At 60.2% G+C, this 14,226-nt stretch overlaps 1 protein-coding gene across 3 annotated transcripts; it reads right to left on the minus strand.

The window, feature by feature from the left end:
- Positions 1,534–12,493, minus strand: ANO8 (anoctamin 8). 3 transcript variants are annotated; one of them, XM_018051375.1, is made up of 18 exons: positions 12,148–12,492; positions 11,270–11,380; positions 11,033–11,165; positions 10,712–10,850; positions 10,535–10,631; positions 9,785–9,901; positions 9,571–9,698; positions 9,312–9,473; positions 8,685–8,837; positions 8,454–8,580; positions 8,275–8,330; positions 7,937–8,011; positions 6,391–7,209; positions 5,780–5,971; positions 5,539–5,670; positions 5,345–5,455; positions 3,066–3,735; positions 1,534–2,231 (listed from the first exon to the last, which is right to left on the minus strand). In XM_018051375.1, exons 1-18 carry the CDS (start codon positions 12,251–12,253, stop codon positions 1,849–1,851), a joined length of 3,711 nt encoding a protein of 1,236 aa, XP_017906864.1. In that variant the 5' UTR covers positions 12,254–12,492; the 3' UTR covers positions 1,534–1,848. The 3 variants fall into 3 exon arrangements, 2 of the variants coding, with proteins under 2 accessions (XP_017906864.1, XP_017906865.1); XR_001918369.1 differs by having other exon boundaries at positions 2,160–2,231; positions 2,614–3,735; positions 12,148–12,490; XM_018051376.1 differs by lacking the exon at positions 11,270–11,380 and having other exon boundaries at positions 12,148–12,493.

Raw genomic sequence — 14,226 nt, forward strand, 5'->3', positions numbered from 1 at the left:
GGCTCAGGAGGCAGCGTGCGGAGCGCCAAGGAAAGCCCAACCCCAGTGCCCTCAGCAGCAGGTTCCTTGGCCAGTCCCAGCCACCAGCTGGGCTGGGATTGGGGCTGACCCCAGGGAGGTAGGGGGCATTCAGGCTCCAGGCAGAAGGTTCAAGGCCCTGAGCACCAGGCCCAGGGCCAGGGGAATGCCACTTCTTCCCCCCCTCACCTTGAATGGGAGCCAGAGTGTTGGAGCCGGATTGCTAGGGTGTTGGGGGTGGTGAGGGGTGGGGCTGTGGAGCGAGGGAGACAACAGGCTGCAGGGGGTGCCCGTTCCAGGGTATCACCACGGAGATGCCAGCCTGAGTCAGACTGCTTGGGCCTGGGCCACCAGGGGTCTGCTAGGTGGAAGGTTCCAGGCTCAGCTGCCCAGAGGTGAGGCCCAGCTCTGGGCTCCTCTGCAGCAGTGGCCATAAAGCTGGTGCTTAGGAAAGGCAGGTTTGACTGGTCATTCCAGGGAGGGCCAAGTCCCTGGAGGCTCTCAGACCAGCTCAGAATCGCTAGTCCCAGGGGTTGGCCTGGCCCTGGGGAGGCGCATGGTGTCACCAGCTGTTGGTGACTGAGTAGATGGCAGGAGTTCAGCTTCAAAGGCCACGGGACCCGGGCAGGTCTTGTCCTTCAGCCTGTCCTTACCCAGGCTCACCCACACTTCCCTGGCCCCAGGGGGCTGGATGCCATCTCCTGCCGGCCCTGTCCATGGTGTGGGTAGGGTCCCATGGCCTCTCCATGGTCTCCCCAGCTTAGGCCCCTCAACTAGCCTCCACCCACTCCTGCCTTTGGGGCCCTCCTTACTCTGCTCCCCGAAAACACCACACTGCCTTCCCACACCTCATGCCTTCGCACAGGCTGCTCTCCTGCCTCTAGCGAACCCTGATGTCTTCTGGGGCAGGGCCTTTCTGACTCTGCGCCTCTGGATGTGGACCCCCTGAGGCTGAGAGAGGCCACGCCCATCCCTGATCACTCAGTGAAGGGTCCTGGCCACTGTGACAGCGGTCTGATAGCGGTCACACAGCGGGGCCGTGCCAGCCCTTCCCCGATGCTGCCCCTGAACACATCGTCCCCGTAACATCGAGACTCAGGCACCAGGTGCCTTCAGACGCCCATGCCCCAAGTGCCCCCTGTAGCCCTTGACTTCTCAGATGTCAGCCTGGGAGGCAGGTCTGCCAGAAAGGGTGGCCTTGCACGACCGAGGCTGGCTCAGGACCCACACCTACTACCTGACCTGCTGATTCCTGTCAGCACTTTTTGAGGTTTCTTCCTTGGTCTAGGAGGCTGAAGATGGGGCCTGAGGCTCTGCAGCTCCTCCCAGGGGCCCCCTAGGCCTGGATTTCTGGAGTTTTCCATACGTTTGGCCTGGAGACCCAGTTCTTAGGCATTCCCCAAGGGTCTCAGGACAGAAGGGGAACCCACTCTGGGCCTGCCAGTCCCCCAAAGAGCTGGCCCCGACCTTGTCATTGGGCCTCGGAAGTCCCCTTTCAGCAGCTCCGCCTTTGGGCACTGTTGAAATATACTTTTTATTGCATCTCTGCCGTTTTACAAAAATATGACAAAATAAATTAAAAACAAATAAATAATCACCTATTCTGTGTGTGTTTTCTGTTGTTTTTTTGGGGGGGTTTCCTTTCATTTCCCCCCATCCTGGTCGAAAGGAAAACGGCAGATAGAGGGGCCCCAGGCCCCTGGCCCTGCCCCAGGAGGGGCAGCCAATACTGGGGTACATCGGGCCGGCCCAAGTGTTTTCTGGGTGGCGGTCGCCGCCCCGTCTGTGACTGATATTGCATATGAAGACAGGAAGGCAGGGCGGGCGGAGCTAATGCCAGCCGCTGGGCCAGCACACGGCCTGAGGACTGGGACTGGAGCTGGGGCTGGGTGAGGGCGCCGGGGGCTGGGGGGGCTCGGAGGTGGGAGGCGGCGGCGGCGGCGGCGGGAGGCTGTAGAAGCTGGCGTCCCCCGGCAGGGGCTGGGGGGCAGGCGGGGGCCCGGCGAGAGCGCAGGGCGGGCAGTCGGTGGCAGCAGGGGCCTGCCGCGGGGCGGCGCCCTCGCCCCCGCAGCCCCACGGCCCGTCCCACTGCCAGCAGCCCGCTGGGGGCGTCGGGGGCCGAGGCAGCGGTGTTGGCGGCGGTGGCGGCGGCGCAGGGCTCCGGCTGCGGCGGGTGCGGAGGGCCGGGGCGCCCACAGGGGCCAGCGCTGTCCCTGCGGAGGCGAGAGGGGCCGTTCCGGGGAGATGCCGTCCCCGCCGCTGGGAACCCTGCCCGCGCTCCCTCTGGGCTTTCAGGCACATGGAGGGCCTTATTGCTTCTGATCAGTGACAAGGGGTGGGCTTCTTCGGGTGCATCCCCGGCCTCTGGGCACTGGGCCCCTCCCCTTCACGGAGAGGGAAGTCTGAGGAAGTCCCGCTGACTTCTGACCTAAGTCCCTGGTGCTACAGCTGCCACCCCTTGGGCTCCCTGGGATGGGTCTCTGGACCCCGGGCACGAATGAGGTGGGGCGGGGCGGCGCAGTGAGGCCTGTGACTCTGCTCCGCGGCCACAGGGCTGCAGCCCTGAACTCCCCTAGTGGGCAGCCTGAGCCCCACCTCCAAGGAAGGCCTCCAGGGACGGCTTGGGCTGCAGGATGCGGGCTTGCATAGAGGCCTGGGGGTTCCGGTCCCCCAGAGTGAGCTGGGTGTGGGGTCTCATTGGGGCAGGAAAGGCTAGGCCAGGTGGTGAAGGGGCCTCCCTCATCTCTCCTGGCACCAGAGCATGGCAGGCGGGCACCCTGGGAAGGGCAATGGGGGACAAGGGACTTTGGCATCCCTCCCCCAGGGGTGAGGAGGGTCAGGCACAGGGCTCCAGGCTCTCAAGGACCCGGAAAGACTGAGAAGGCTTTGATCAACAGGCTCCATGTACCACAGACCCAGGTCCCCAACTGGTACCAGGAGACGGAGCCTCCCCTGTCTGCTTCAGCCCCTCTGCCCACGTCTGGACACCCCACCCCTACCCCCAAAGCCCGGCCCAGAGTCCCCACCCCCGAGTTAAAGCTTGTGACCTGAGCTTTCCTCTTCGGGCCGGGGTGTGTCCGGCTCCTCAGCTGCAGACTCGTCCGCCAGCCCACTCCGCTGGGCTCGGCAACCGCCACCGCCGAGGGTCCCGTCCTGCCGGGCCTGCCCGCCCGCCCCGTTGGACCCGGCCTCCGCCCGGGCCCCGCCGAAGGGGAAAAGCTTGCCGGCGTGGAAGGCCTTGGGTGGAGAGTGGCTACGCTCTGGGTCCCGCCGGGTCTCAGGTGACTTGAGGAATTTGAAGCTAAGGAAGGCTGGCAGGCGGGTGTCGCTGCCAGTGGGCGACTGGGCAGGGGTTGACCGGGTGGTGAGGTTGGCCCCCGTGGCGGCCGGCGAGGAGGATGAGGTCCCGGACGACAGGAACTTGCCCTGCAGCGGGATGATCTGCTTCAGCTTCATGACGTTGTTAGGTGCCAGCAGGGACCCCGGGCGCTTGGGTCGCTCTGGCCCGTGGCCACCTGCCCCACTGCCCTTGGCCTTGGCCGAGGTTTTCTCCGGGGCAGCAGGGTCCAACCCAGAGCCCTCAGCCCGAGCCTCCTCTCGGCCACTGGCGTCCCGCTCCCTCCGGGCATGGTGCTCCGCGTGGCGCTGTCGCTCCTCCTCCTCCCGCCTACGCCGCTGCTGCTGCTGGTAGCGGTGCTGGGCCTGGCGCTCATGTCTCTGAGGGCAGAATGGAGCCATTATGGGCACTGGGAGGAGTGAGTGTGTGAGCAGGTGCCCACCCAGGCCCAGGCCCACGCGGGGCTCTCCTGCAGAAGTGGGGAGAGATCCACACACTTCTTGGGTTCCAGCTGCATCCCTGGACCCACTCCAGGGCTCTCTGAGAACTGAGAAGAGAGCAAACATTTACTGGCCACCAATTCTGTCCCCGGTCGCATGCCAGACGCTGTCTTAGAAATTGGGAGAGTTAAAACAAATACTGGGCCTCAGTGGTTCCCTGCTTTCTGGAGAACGGGAGAGAGACAGACTGTCCAGTGACTGTCCAGTGGCCAGTAGCCACACATGGCAATGTTAATTTAAAAAAAAAATTATTATTTTTGGGCCCCACCACGTGACTTGGAGGTGTCTCAGTTCCCAGATCAGAGACTGAACCTGGGCCGTGGCAGTGAAAGCAGTGGATCCTAACTGCTAGACCAGCAGGGGCTCCCATGGTTTTGTCACTTTAAATAACTGAAATAAAGTGATTCCCTGGCAGTCCGGTGGTTAGGGTTCTGCACTCTCACCGCGGAGGGCCTGGCTTTGATGTCTGGTTGGGGAACTAAGATCCCATAAGCCACGAAGCACAGCCAATATATAAACAAACAACCAGATAACTGAAGTAAAAGCTCGGTTTCTCAGTAGCACCAGGTCCCATTGCAAGTGCTCACTGGCCATCTGTAGTAACGGGCTACATGGGCAACCCAGAATAGAACATTTCCATCACTATTTTTGGGGCTTCCCAGGTGGCGCAGCAGCAGACAATCTGCCTGTCAACTCAGGAGACTTCTCATAAGAGATTTAGGTTCAATCCCTGGGTTGGGAAGATGCCCTGGAGAAGGGAATGGCTACCCACTCTAGTATTCTTGCCTGGAGAATTCCATGAACAGACGAGCTTTGCGGGCCCCAGTCCATGGGGTCACATGGACACTGAGCAACTGAGCACACACACGTCATCATGGAGGGCTCCACTGGTTGGTGGCAATGAGCTCCCTGGTCTGCTCTGCAGCTTTCTGGGGAACGTGCCACAGGCTGGGCTTCTAGGAAGCATCAGCTGTGTCCCTGACCCCACACAGGACAATGCCCGGCAAGCTGGCAGATGACAGTTCATAAGTGCTGGCCTGGTGCGGGATGCCACCAGGACCCCAGATGGCAGATGACAGTTCATAAGTGCTGGCCTGGTGCGGGATGCCACCAGGACCCCTGAAGGGACCAGGTCCTTTTGAAATGCTAATTATTACCCTAGGCTTCCCTAGTGACTCAGATGGTGAAGAATCTGCCTGCAATGTAGGAGACCTGGGTTTGATCCCTGGGTAGGGAAGATCCCCTGGAGGAGAGCATGGCAACCCATTCCAGTATTCTTGCCTGGAGAATCCCATGGCCAGAGGAGCCTGGTGGGCTACAGTCCATGGGGTCACCAAGAGTCGGATACGACTAAGCAACGATCGCTAACACAATCTGCACATCTACCCTCCTAAGGAGGTGACTGCCCAGCCAGGTGAGGCAGAGAGGCGAGGGGGGAGAATCGCCTCGGAGCAGAGATGTAAAGCATTCCGGGCCCTGGCCCACATACCTTGAAGGCCTCCCGGCGCTGGTACTCCAGCTTGGCCATCTCCTCAGCCACCCAGCCTGGGATGTCAGGGATGGCCACATGGATGAGGTACTTGAGGAGCAGAGCGAAGTGCTGAGGCAACAGAGGAGGAGGCTGCAGGCATGGGGACACCCCCCCACCACCACCTGGGTCCCCCACCCGGCCACCGGTCCCACCTCGAGCACCACCACGGACACGATGGCTGCCTCGGGGCTGAGCCAGGGGAAGAGGCGCTGCAGCTGCCCACACTGGCCAATTAGATAGCAATTGACCACGATTGCCAGGACGCCCATGGCCTCCATCACCTTCTGCGGGGGAAGGGGGGACAAGAGGGGCTCAGATGGGGTCCCACCAGCCTCCCCAGCACCCGATCCACCTCTGGGCATCCTGGCTCAGAGACCTTGGCCCTTCCCCCACCTGCCACTGGCCAATGCTTTCCACGCGCTGCCCAAAGGGCCGCTGCAGCCCCGTGCACAGCTTGAGGGCGTCACTGCGGATCTCGATGAGGTTGTTGATGAGGGCGCAGAGGGCAGCCAGGGGGAAGGCAGATGAGAAAAGCACGACATAGCCAAACTGCACGAACATCTCCTGGTAGTCCTGGAACGTGTCCTGTGGGCAGGCACCCAGGGGGTGGGCCTAGGCTCTCCCCCAACTCAGGACACCTCCTCCCTCAGCCCACCTTCCTCTCATCAAGCCCGCCTCCCTCAGATTATCCTGCATGGACCCAAGCTCAGCAAGGTTAGCAAGTTCCTGATCACATAAGGGTGAGTCGTAGCCATGGGATTCTCTAGGCAAGAAGACTAGAGTGGGCAGCCATTCCCTTCGCCAGGGGATCTTCCCAGTCCAGGGACTGAACCCCAGTCTCCTGCATTGCAGGCAGACTCTTTACCATCTGCACCACCAGGGAGGCCCTGATCGCATAAAGGGGCCCGTCATTCCTTCCTGTCGCTCCAACCCCACCTCCATCCTCAGACTGTGTGCCCGGCCCTGCCGATGGCCCTGCCTCCACCCTCAGGGGCCCTCCTCACCTCGTATTTCTTCATGCAGCTCTCGAGCTCCGCCTGGGTGAGCTGAGACGAGTGTTCCTCCTCGGGTGGGTCGATCCAAGATGACCGGTTCTGCCGCCGCTGCTTCCGGGCTGAGTCGCCTGAGCCCGGCTCTGGATCCGGGCCCCCATCCGGCCCCTGGTCTCGGCCCTCGCCTCCAGCCCGGCGGAGCAGGACAGCCGGGGGAGGCTCCCGTTCGGGGCTGCTGGGAGCCCCCTCAGCCTCATCGTCCTCCTCGGCCAGTGTGAACACGCCCGGTTCCAGCCCCTTCTCCACCATGGTGGGGCTCCCCTCCTCCAGGAGGGCCTCCTGGCTTGGGCCCGGCCGACGCCGCCCAGCCCCCCGCTCAGCAAAGCTGACCTTCTTCAGTCGGAGCCCGCAGTCCAGGAGGCCGGCCTCCTCACCTTCCTCGTCCTCATCCTCCTCCTCTTCGTCGTCGTCCTCCTCCTCTTCGTCCTCCTCCTCTCTGTCCCCCCGGGGCCCGTTCCCCACCTCTCCCCCTTCCCCTGCAGGCCGCCGCTCCACCGCAGCCTCCTCTTCCTCCTCAGGTGCCCCGCAGCCCCCACTGAGACACCTGCGACCCCCTCCACTGCTGCTGCCACCGCCGCCCTCTTCAACCGGGGGTTCAAGGTGGCGGCGTGCGGGGCGCTGGAGGCTCAGGAGGCCAAGCAGGGCACGGGCCAGCTCCCAGGCCGCCCGCAGGCCAAGCTCTCCTCGGCCCAGCCGCCGATACAGGTGGGGCTGCAGAACCTCTCGAACGTTCTGGAGGAACTGGCGGGTGATCAGCAGCGTGGCCAGCATCTGGGGGTAGGAAGGGGGTGGAGGGCGGCCTCGTGGGGGGCGGGCGGGGCCCTGGGCACTGGGACAGGCTGTGGGCGCTCACCCTCCCAAAGCACACATCCAGCCACAGCCTGAGCCCAGTCTGGATGTCCCTGGGCACAGAGGCAACCCCAAACCACAGCTGGGCGGGCCATAGCGCTTCTAGCTGATCACGTGGGCAGGCCATGGCCTCCCATCATGCTGCACCTTCCGGAGCTCAGCTGGTGCCCAGGGCCTCCAGGGGCTCTTGACACCTGCACGCAGTCAGTGGAGCCCCATCCCTTCAGAGCATGCACCCTCGGCTAGGCGTGAGTGCCCCGGCACAGCCACACTGCCCACCCTGGCAAGGCCCCACGGGCTCGCCACCACCTGCCCGTACTTTGGCCCGGGCCTCAAGAAGGAGGCCCTGGAGGGAGAGGAGGAGCAGGCGGAACCGCAGGGCCACGAGCGGGACCAGCACCGCCCAAAGCTGCCGCTCGAGGCTCTGGGACAGGGACAGGACGATCAGGAGCTGTGGAGGGACCGACGGACAGGTGGACAGACAGATGGGGGGGCATGACAGGCAGAGGGAGGACACACAGACGAATGGACAGAGAGGAGAGAAGGATGGAGGAGGAAGGGAGGGGCTGGAGAGCCCATGGACCCCTTGGGCCAGTCTGGCCCCCACAGCCAGCTGCCTCGGGGGCACTGCTTTGGGCCAGAGCCTCACCTCTTTCAGGCGCTCCATGTCCTTGAGGTAGAAGCCGATGTAGAAAAGGCTCAGGTAGGAGTTGACGAACTGGAACTGTGCAAAGCGGGCAGGGGGTGGTCACCCCGCCATGTCTGCCCCGAGGAACCCCCATGTGTCCCCTGGAGAACCCCTGCCTGGGGACTGCCCCAGTGGTCCAGTAGCTAGGACTTCATGCTCCCAACGCAGGGGGCCTGAGTTTGATCCCTGGTCAGGGAACTAGATCACATGTGCCACAACTAAGACCCGGTGCAGCCAAATAAATAAATATTTTTAAAAAAAATAAAAGAAGCCCTGCCAGCTTGCTGGCCACCACTCACCAGAACGACCTTGATGATGAGGTGCTTCTCATAGGCACTCTCCAGCCGATAGTTCTCTGGGGGCCAAGGAGATGAGTGAGAGTGTAGCCCAGACTGTCATGAGCAGCAGGGACCCCAGAAGGCAGTGGGACCCTTCCTCCTGGGGGCTGGGCAGTGAGACCTCCCTTCACAGGGCATACCCATGTCGTTGAGCCAGACAGCCAGCTTCTTATAGCCCTCGGCACTTGCGCTGACCAGCAGGGCCAGCATGACTTTCGGCAGGAAGCGGGCAAGACGGGGCAGCCCCTTCACACTCAGCACCAGCTCCTGCAGGGACAAAGGGATTCAGAGTTTACCCTGGTCGCTGGGCTTGGCTCGGGGCACACCTGAACAGGTTGGGGCCAAGGCCAGGGCAAGGGACTGAAGGTCACCTGGAGCTGGAAGCAGCCGAGCATGAGCAGGAACACACAGGCTAGGCAGGTGAGGCACAAGGGAAGACTGACGAGCATCTGGAAGAGCAGCCGCTTCCAGGGCGGGTAGTAGAACTCCTCGGCCTGAGTCACGGGGCTGATGCGCCGCACGCCCTGGCAGAGGGTGGGGGCGCAGCCCAACACAAGATCAGAGGGGCTGCCTCTGTCCCACCTCCTTCCCAACCCTTCAAACTCCATGTCTATGATGCTTTATTATCGTGGTTTGTTGTAGTTCAGTTGCTAAGCCTTGTCTGACTTTGTGACCCCATGGATTGCGGCACACCAGGCTTCTCAGTCCTTCACCATCTCCTGGAGTTTGCTCAAACTCATGTCCATCGAGTAGATGATGCCATCCAGCCATCTCATCCTTGCTATCTGGGTGTGTCCACTTAAAGCACCCTCCCTAGTCTCTCAAATCCAACTTTCCACACCTCTCCCTTTGGGCATGCAGATCCTCTCACTTGGGAAACCTCAGAAGCTGCAGCCCTACTTCACCTCCCGCTTTGTTCTTGTAATGCACTTGCTCAGTATGTTTTCTCTTTTTTACCCCATTCTTGAAGTCCGTGAACTCAGACTGCCCCGACTGACCCTGAACTGGGGTCGTGGCTCCTCCACAGCCTCCCCTGGTGAGTCCAGTGTTCCCCACTTGTAGGCCAGCTCAGCCCCCCTCCGTTTCCACTCCTCCAAGAACAGCGTTGACCAGACCACGTTGAAGAGGGCAAAGACCACGCAGGATACATCCCGGCTTGTCTGGGGGTGACAGAGGAGAGTTGCAATGTTGGCTGGCCCAGTCCAGGGAGGAAGTTGTCTGAGGTGTTCCACCCCCCATCCAGTCCACACCCGGCACCTGATCAGCCTCTGTGAATGTGTACAGGACTGAGCCAAAGACCGCTGGGTACACCATTGCCGATGTGTAGAAACCCAGCCAGGCAAAGTACATGGCAATCTTCACACCAAAGTAGTCACAGATCTCATCTGCCAGGGACGAGGGGGGGCGGTCCCAGTCAGCCCTGCTTGCCTCCTGGGACCCCACCAACCCCCCACTCCAGCCAGGACCACACCTAGAGGCTGGTTTTCACACACAGCCTGCACCCATGACTTCATGAGACGGTTCAGGATGCGCTGCTCGTGGACTGGGAACACCTGCTGGATGATCCCGCGGGCCGCCAGTTCAGGGACTGTTGGGGGACAAGAAAGGGTGACCCCACCCGTCTGCCTGTCCTGGGCCTAGCCAGTCCCCCTCGGCTGAAACCCAAGTTATAACTTTTTGCTTCCTCTTAAACCAGCAAACGCTCTTCCCAGGAGAAGCGTTCTGGGTGAAAGGAACATTATTCCTCAAAATTTGGGAGGTGCAGGGGCAGGTGGGGAAGGGTGCTCGAAACCTGGGAGGTGCAATCCCAGTGGGGAAACAGAGCTACTTGGTTTCAGCTCATTCCTCCAAACGTCTGAAGAATGGTGCATAGCTGGCATTAGAAGGTGAACTTGCAGCGGCTGGTTTCCTGGGGGATACTGAGGCCCAGAGCTCACCACACAATATGTGGAGTGCTGTCCATGGTCCTGCCCCAACCTTATCTCAGACCCAGAAAAGGGTTTCTCCTGGACCTGCCTCCAAGGAGACAAGCCCCACCCCTTGCAAAGGCCACGCCCTTCATCTCATTGGTTGATCTCCAGGCCCCGCCCAATTCTTCGGGAGACTCTGATTGGTTTTATCTAGGCCCCGCCTTCCTAACCCTCCTACATTGACAGCAGTCCTCTAAGAGCCCCAGCTAACTCCCCACATACGATTGGAAGTTTGGGACCACCTCACTCACTGATTGGCTGGTCCTCCAGAAAGCGCACATTGTGTAGTGCCTCGCCCTGCTTGGCACGAAGGTTCTGCAGCCAGAAGCGGATGATGCTCTGGCGCTCCTGCAGGGGACAGGGCGTGAGCACAGGGAGCAGCCGCCCACGGGCTAGGAATGTGCGCTGGGGGCCAGAGCCGACCGCACCTGGGAGGTGAAGAAGCGCAGCTCACTCTCCACATTCTCGTAGATGAAGTCCTCCTCGCAGGAGAAGCCGCGGGTGCCCCCGCCAAACTCGGCCTTCACTGCTTTGCGCAGACCCAGCTCGTCGGCCCCTCTGAGTAGGCTGCAGGAAGGGCAGGGGAGGTGGGATCACGGGGAGACCCTGGCTCACCATCCTGGAACTAGGGATGGTGTACCTGGTGGACGTCTGGGACAAATGCAGGGTGGCTGGACCTCGCAGTTGGCGCTTGGAAGGGCGGGGAGCTGAGTAGCAGGGTCAGCGAGAGGCCAGGGACAGGGACTCGCCTCTCATATGTGGCGGTGACGAAGAAGGCGTAGGCGCGTGTGTGGCGGTGGTGGCGGACTTGCACGATGAGCTCGGGGATGCCCACGCGGATGTGGTTCAGCAGCCATAGCAGCGTGTGGTCATCGGTCGTATCTGCCAAGGGGCACAGGGACCAATGGCTCTTGCCAGGAGTGACAGGGGAGCCCAGTTCAGGGGAATTCAGTGTAGGCCCTGGGCAGGTGAGCACAGACAGGTACCTGGGAAGGTCATCAACACGTCACAGTTTTCCGTGGGCACCGTCTTCATCCATGCTTTGTGGGACACCAGATACCGACCCACCTGCAGGAGCCGCTTCCCAAAAAGCTTATCTGGGGAGCAGGCAGCGCAGGCTGGGGTCGGGTCATTCTCAGATGGCCTAGCCTCCAGTCTTAGTCCCTTCAACCCTTGCCTCTGATCACACATTCGCCAGGGCTCCTTGACACTCAGCTTGGCATTCAAGGCCCTATGAGCTCTGGCCTTGGCTTGTTTCCTTCCTTCCACGTCCTTGTACCAGCCAGGCCCTTCTCCAGGAATGCCCTTCCCCCAGGTCCTCCCTTACAAATCTTACTCATTCTTGAGGCCCAGCTCCGCCTCCGAAACCACAATCGATGGGGCGCTCACTAACAGCTCTGAGCGCCTCACTACATTATGTCAGCGTCTCCTCATAGCTGGGTGCGGCTCTTACCCCCATTTCACAGGCGAGGAAACTGAGGCCCAGAGCATTTAAGTCACGCGCCCAAGGTCACAGAGTCCAGCAGGTATTTGAACCCAGGACTGTATGATTCTGTATCCTCTGTGGAGAGGCGCTCTTAAGCGCATCACTGCTCAGCAGCGATCGAGTAGCCCAAGGGGTGACTGGGCTCAGTCCCGCACCGGGGCTCTAGGAGGGGCGTGTCCATATCTCTGCGCTGGGACCCCACACCCGCTGCACCTTTCCAGCCACGCTCGCCCGGCCGCAGCCGCAGTGCCGGGAAAAGCCGGTGCCTCGACTGGACTCCAGGCCCGGGACGGCTGACTCCAATATCCCTCCCCGTAGACCTGCCGCGAACACCCCAGGCACCTGCAACCCTGTCAGATCCAGGCGCTGCACACGTACCCAGAACTCCGGACGCCGGGGCTGCAGGCTCGCCCTCCGGTGGGGGCCTCTTGCCACGCTCGCCCTCCAGGGACGTGCCCCCAGCGCCGGAGGTGGCTTCCGCCATTGTGAGGGCAGGTCAGGTCAGGGGCTGCGGGCGGCCCAGGCGCCGGGGGGCCGCGGTCTCATGGGGCCGGTGCAGCCACCGAGCGCGCCTGAGGAGGAGACAAAGGCCGCGCCCGCCCGCGCCGGCCGCCGTCCCCGCGTGCCCGAGCGCTGCTTCTCGTCCCCGCCCGCGCAGAACCTCGATTCTCCTTCTCGGCCCCGCGCGCGTCGTTCTCTGGTTCTCGACTCCGCCCGTGATGTTTTCCGAGTTTCGTTCTCGCCCGCCCACCTCGCTCTCTGGTGTTCGTCCCCGCCCGCGCCGAATGTTCATTCTCCTCCCTGTCCCCGCCCGACTCGGTGCCGGGTCTCGACACCGCCCGCCCTGGGCTTGATTCTCTGCCTTAAAGCGTTAGTTTCCCCGTCGGTTTGGAATCTGAGGTGGTCTCGCGGGTAGGTGGTGTGGGTGGGGTTGGGGGAAGCGGGTGGTGAGCCTGGTCGCAGGAGATTGCCGGTAGCAATAGCTCCAACCACTACAGGGAGAATGAGAATAAGCGTAGCATGCCTTAGTACAGGCTGGATGTGTAACGCCATCCTTGTTACCTAGGACACTCTTCAAGCCCTCTTTGTCCAGTGAACTGCTGCACCCTTCAGGATGTAATGTCCTCAGAGAGGACCCGTTAGAGTTACCAAATTTCGGTTCAGTTCAGTTCAATCTCTCAGTCGTGCCGACTCTGCGACCCCACGGACTGCAGCACGCCTGGCCTCTCTGTCCATCACCAACTCCCAGAGTTTACTCAAACTCGTGTCCATTGAGTCGGTGATGCCATCCAACCATCTCATCCTCTGTCACCCCCTTCTCCTCCCACCTTCAATCTTTCCCAGCATCAGTATCTTTTCCAGTGTGTCAGCTCTTCGAATCAGGTGGCCAAAGTATCGGAGATTCAGCTTCAACGAATATTCAGGACTGATTTCCTTTAGGATGGACTGACTGGTTGGATCTCCTTGCAGTCCAAGGGACTCTCAAGAGTCTTCTCCAACACCACAGTTCAGAAGCATCAATTCTTTGGCGCTCACCTTTCTTTATAGTCCAACTCTCACATCCATACATGACTACTGGAAAAACCATAGCCTTGACTAGATGGACCTTTGTTGGCAAAGTAGGATCTCTGCTTTTTAATATGCTGTCCAGGTAGGTCATAACTTTCCTTCCAAGGAGTAAGCGTCTTTTCATTTCATGGCCGCAGTTACCATCTGCAGTGATTTTGAAGCCCCCAAAAATAAAGTCTGACACTGTTTCCACTGTTTCTCCATCTATTTGCCATGAATTGATGGGACTGGATGCCATGATCTTAGTTTTCTGAATGTTGAGCTTTAAGCCAACTTTTCCACTCTCCTCTTTCACTTTCATCAAGAGGCTTTTTCGTTCCTCTTCACTTTCTGCCATAAGGGTGGTGTCATTCGCATATCTGAGGTTATTGATATTTCTCCCGGCAATCTTGATTCCAGCTTGTGCTTCTTCCAGCCCAGCGTTTCTCATGATGTACTTTGCATATAAGTTAAATAAGCAGGGTGACAATATACAGGCTTTGACGTACTCCTTTTCCTATTTGGAACCAGTCTGTGGTTCCATGTCCAATTCTAACTGTTGCTTCCTGACCTGCATATAAGTTTCTCAAGAGGCAGGTCAGGTGGTCTGGTATTCCCATCTCTTTCAGAATTTTCCACAGTTTATTGTGATCCACACAGTCAAAGGCTTTGGCATAGTCAATAAGGCAGAAATAAATGTTTTTCTGGAACTCTCTTGCTTTTTCAATGATCCAGTGGATGTTGGCAATTTGATCTCTGGTTCCTCTGCCTTTTCCAAATTTAGCAAATAAAAATACAGTTCTCCTAGTTAAATGTGAATTTCAGATAAATGAATAAATTTTTAGTATATCCCAAATATTCCATGCTTCCCTGGTCGCTCAGTCAGTAAAGACTCTGACTGCAGTGCAG

The sequence above is a fragment of the Capra hircus genome, chromosome 7 (assembly GCF_001704415.2).
Source record: "Capra hircus breed San Clemente chromosome 7, ASM170441v1, whole genome shotgun sequence".
Taxonomy (NCBI): domain Eukaryota; kingdom Metazoa; phylum Chordata; class Mammalia; order Artiodactyla; family Bovidae; genus Capra; species Capra hircus.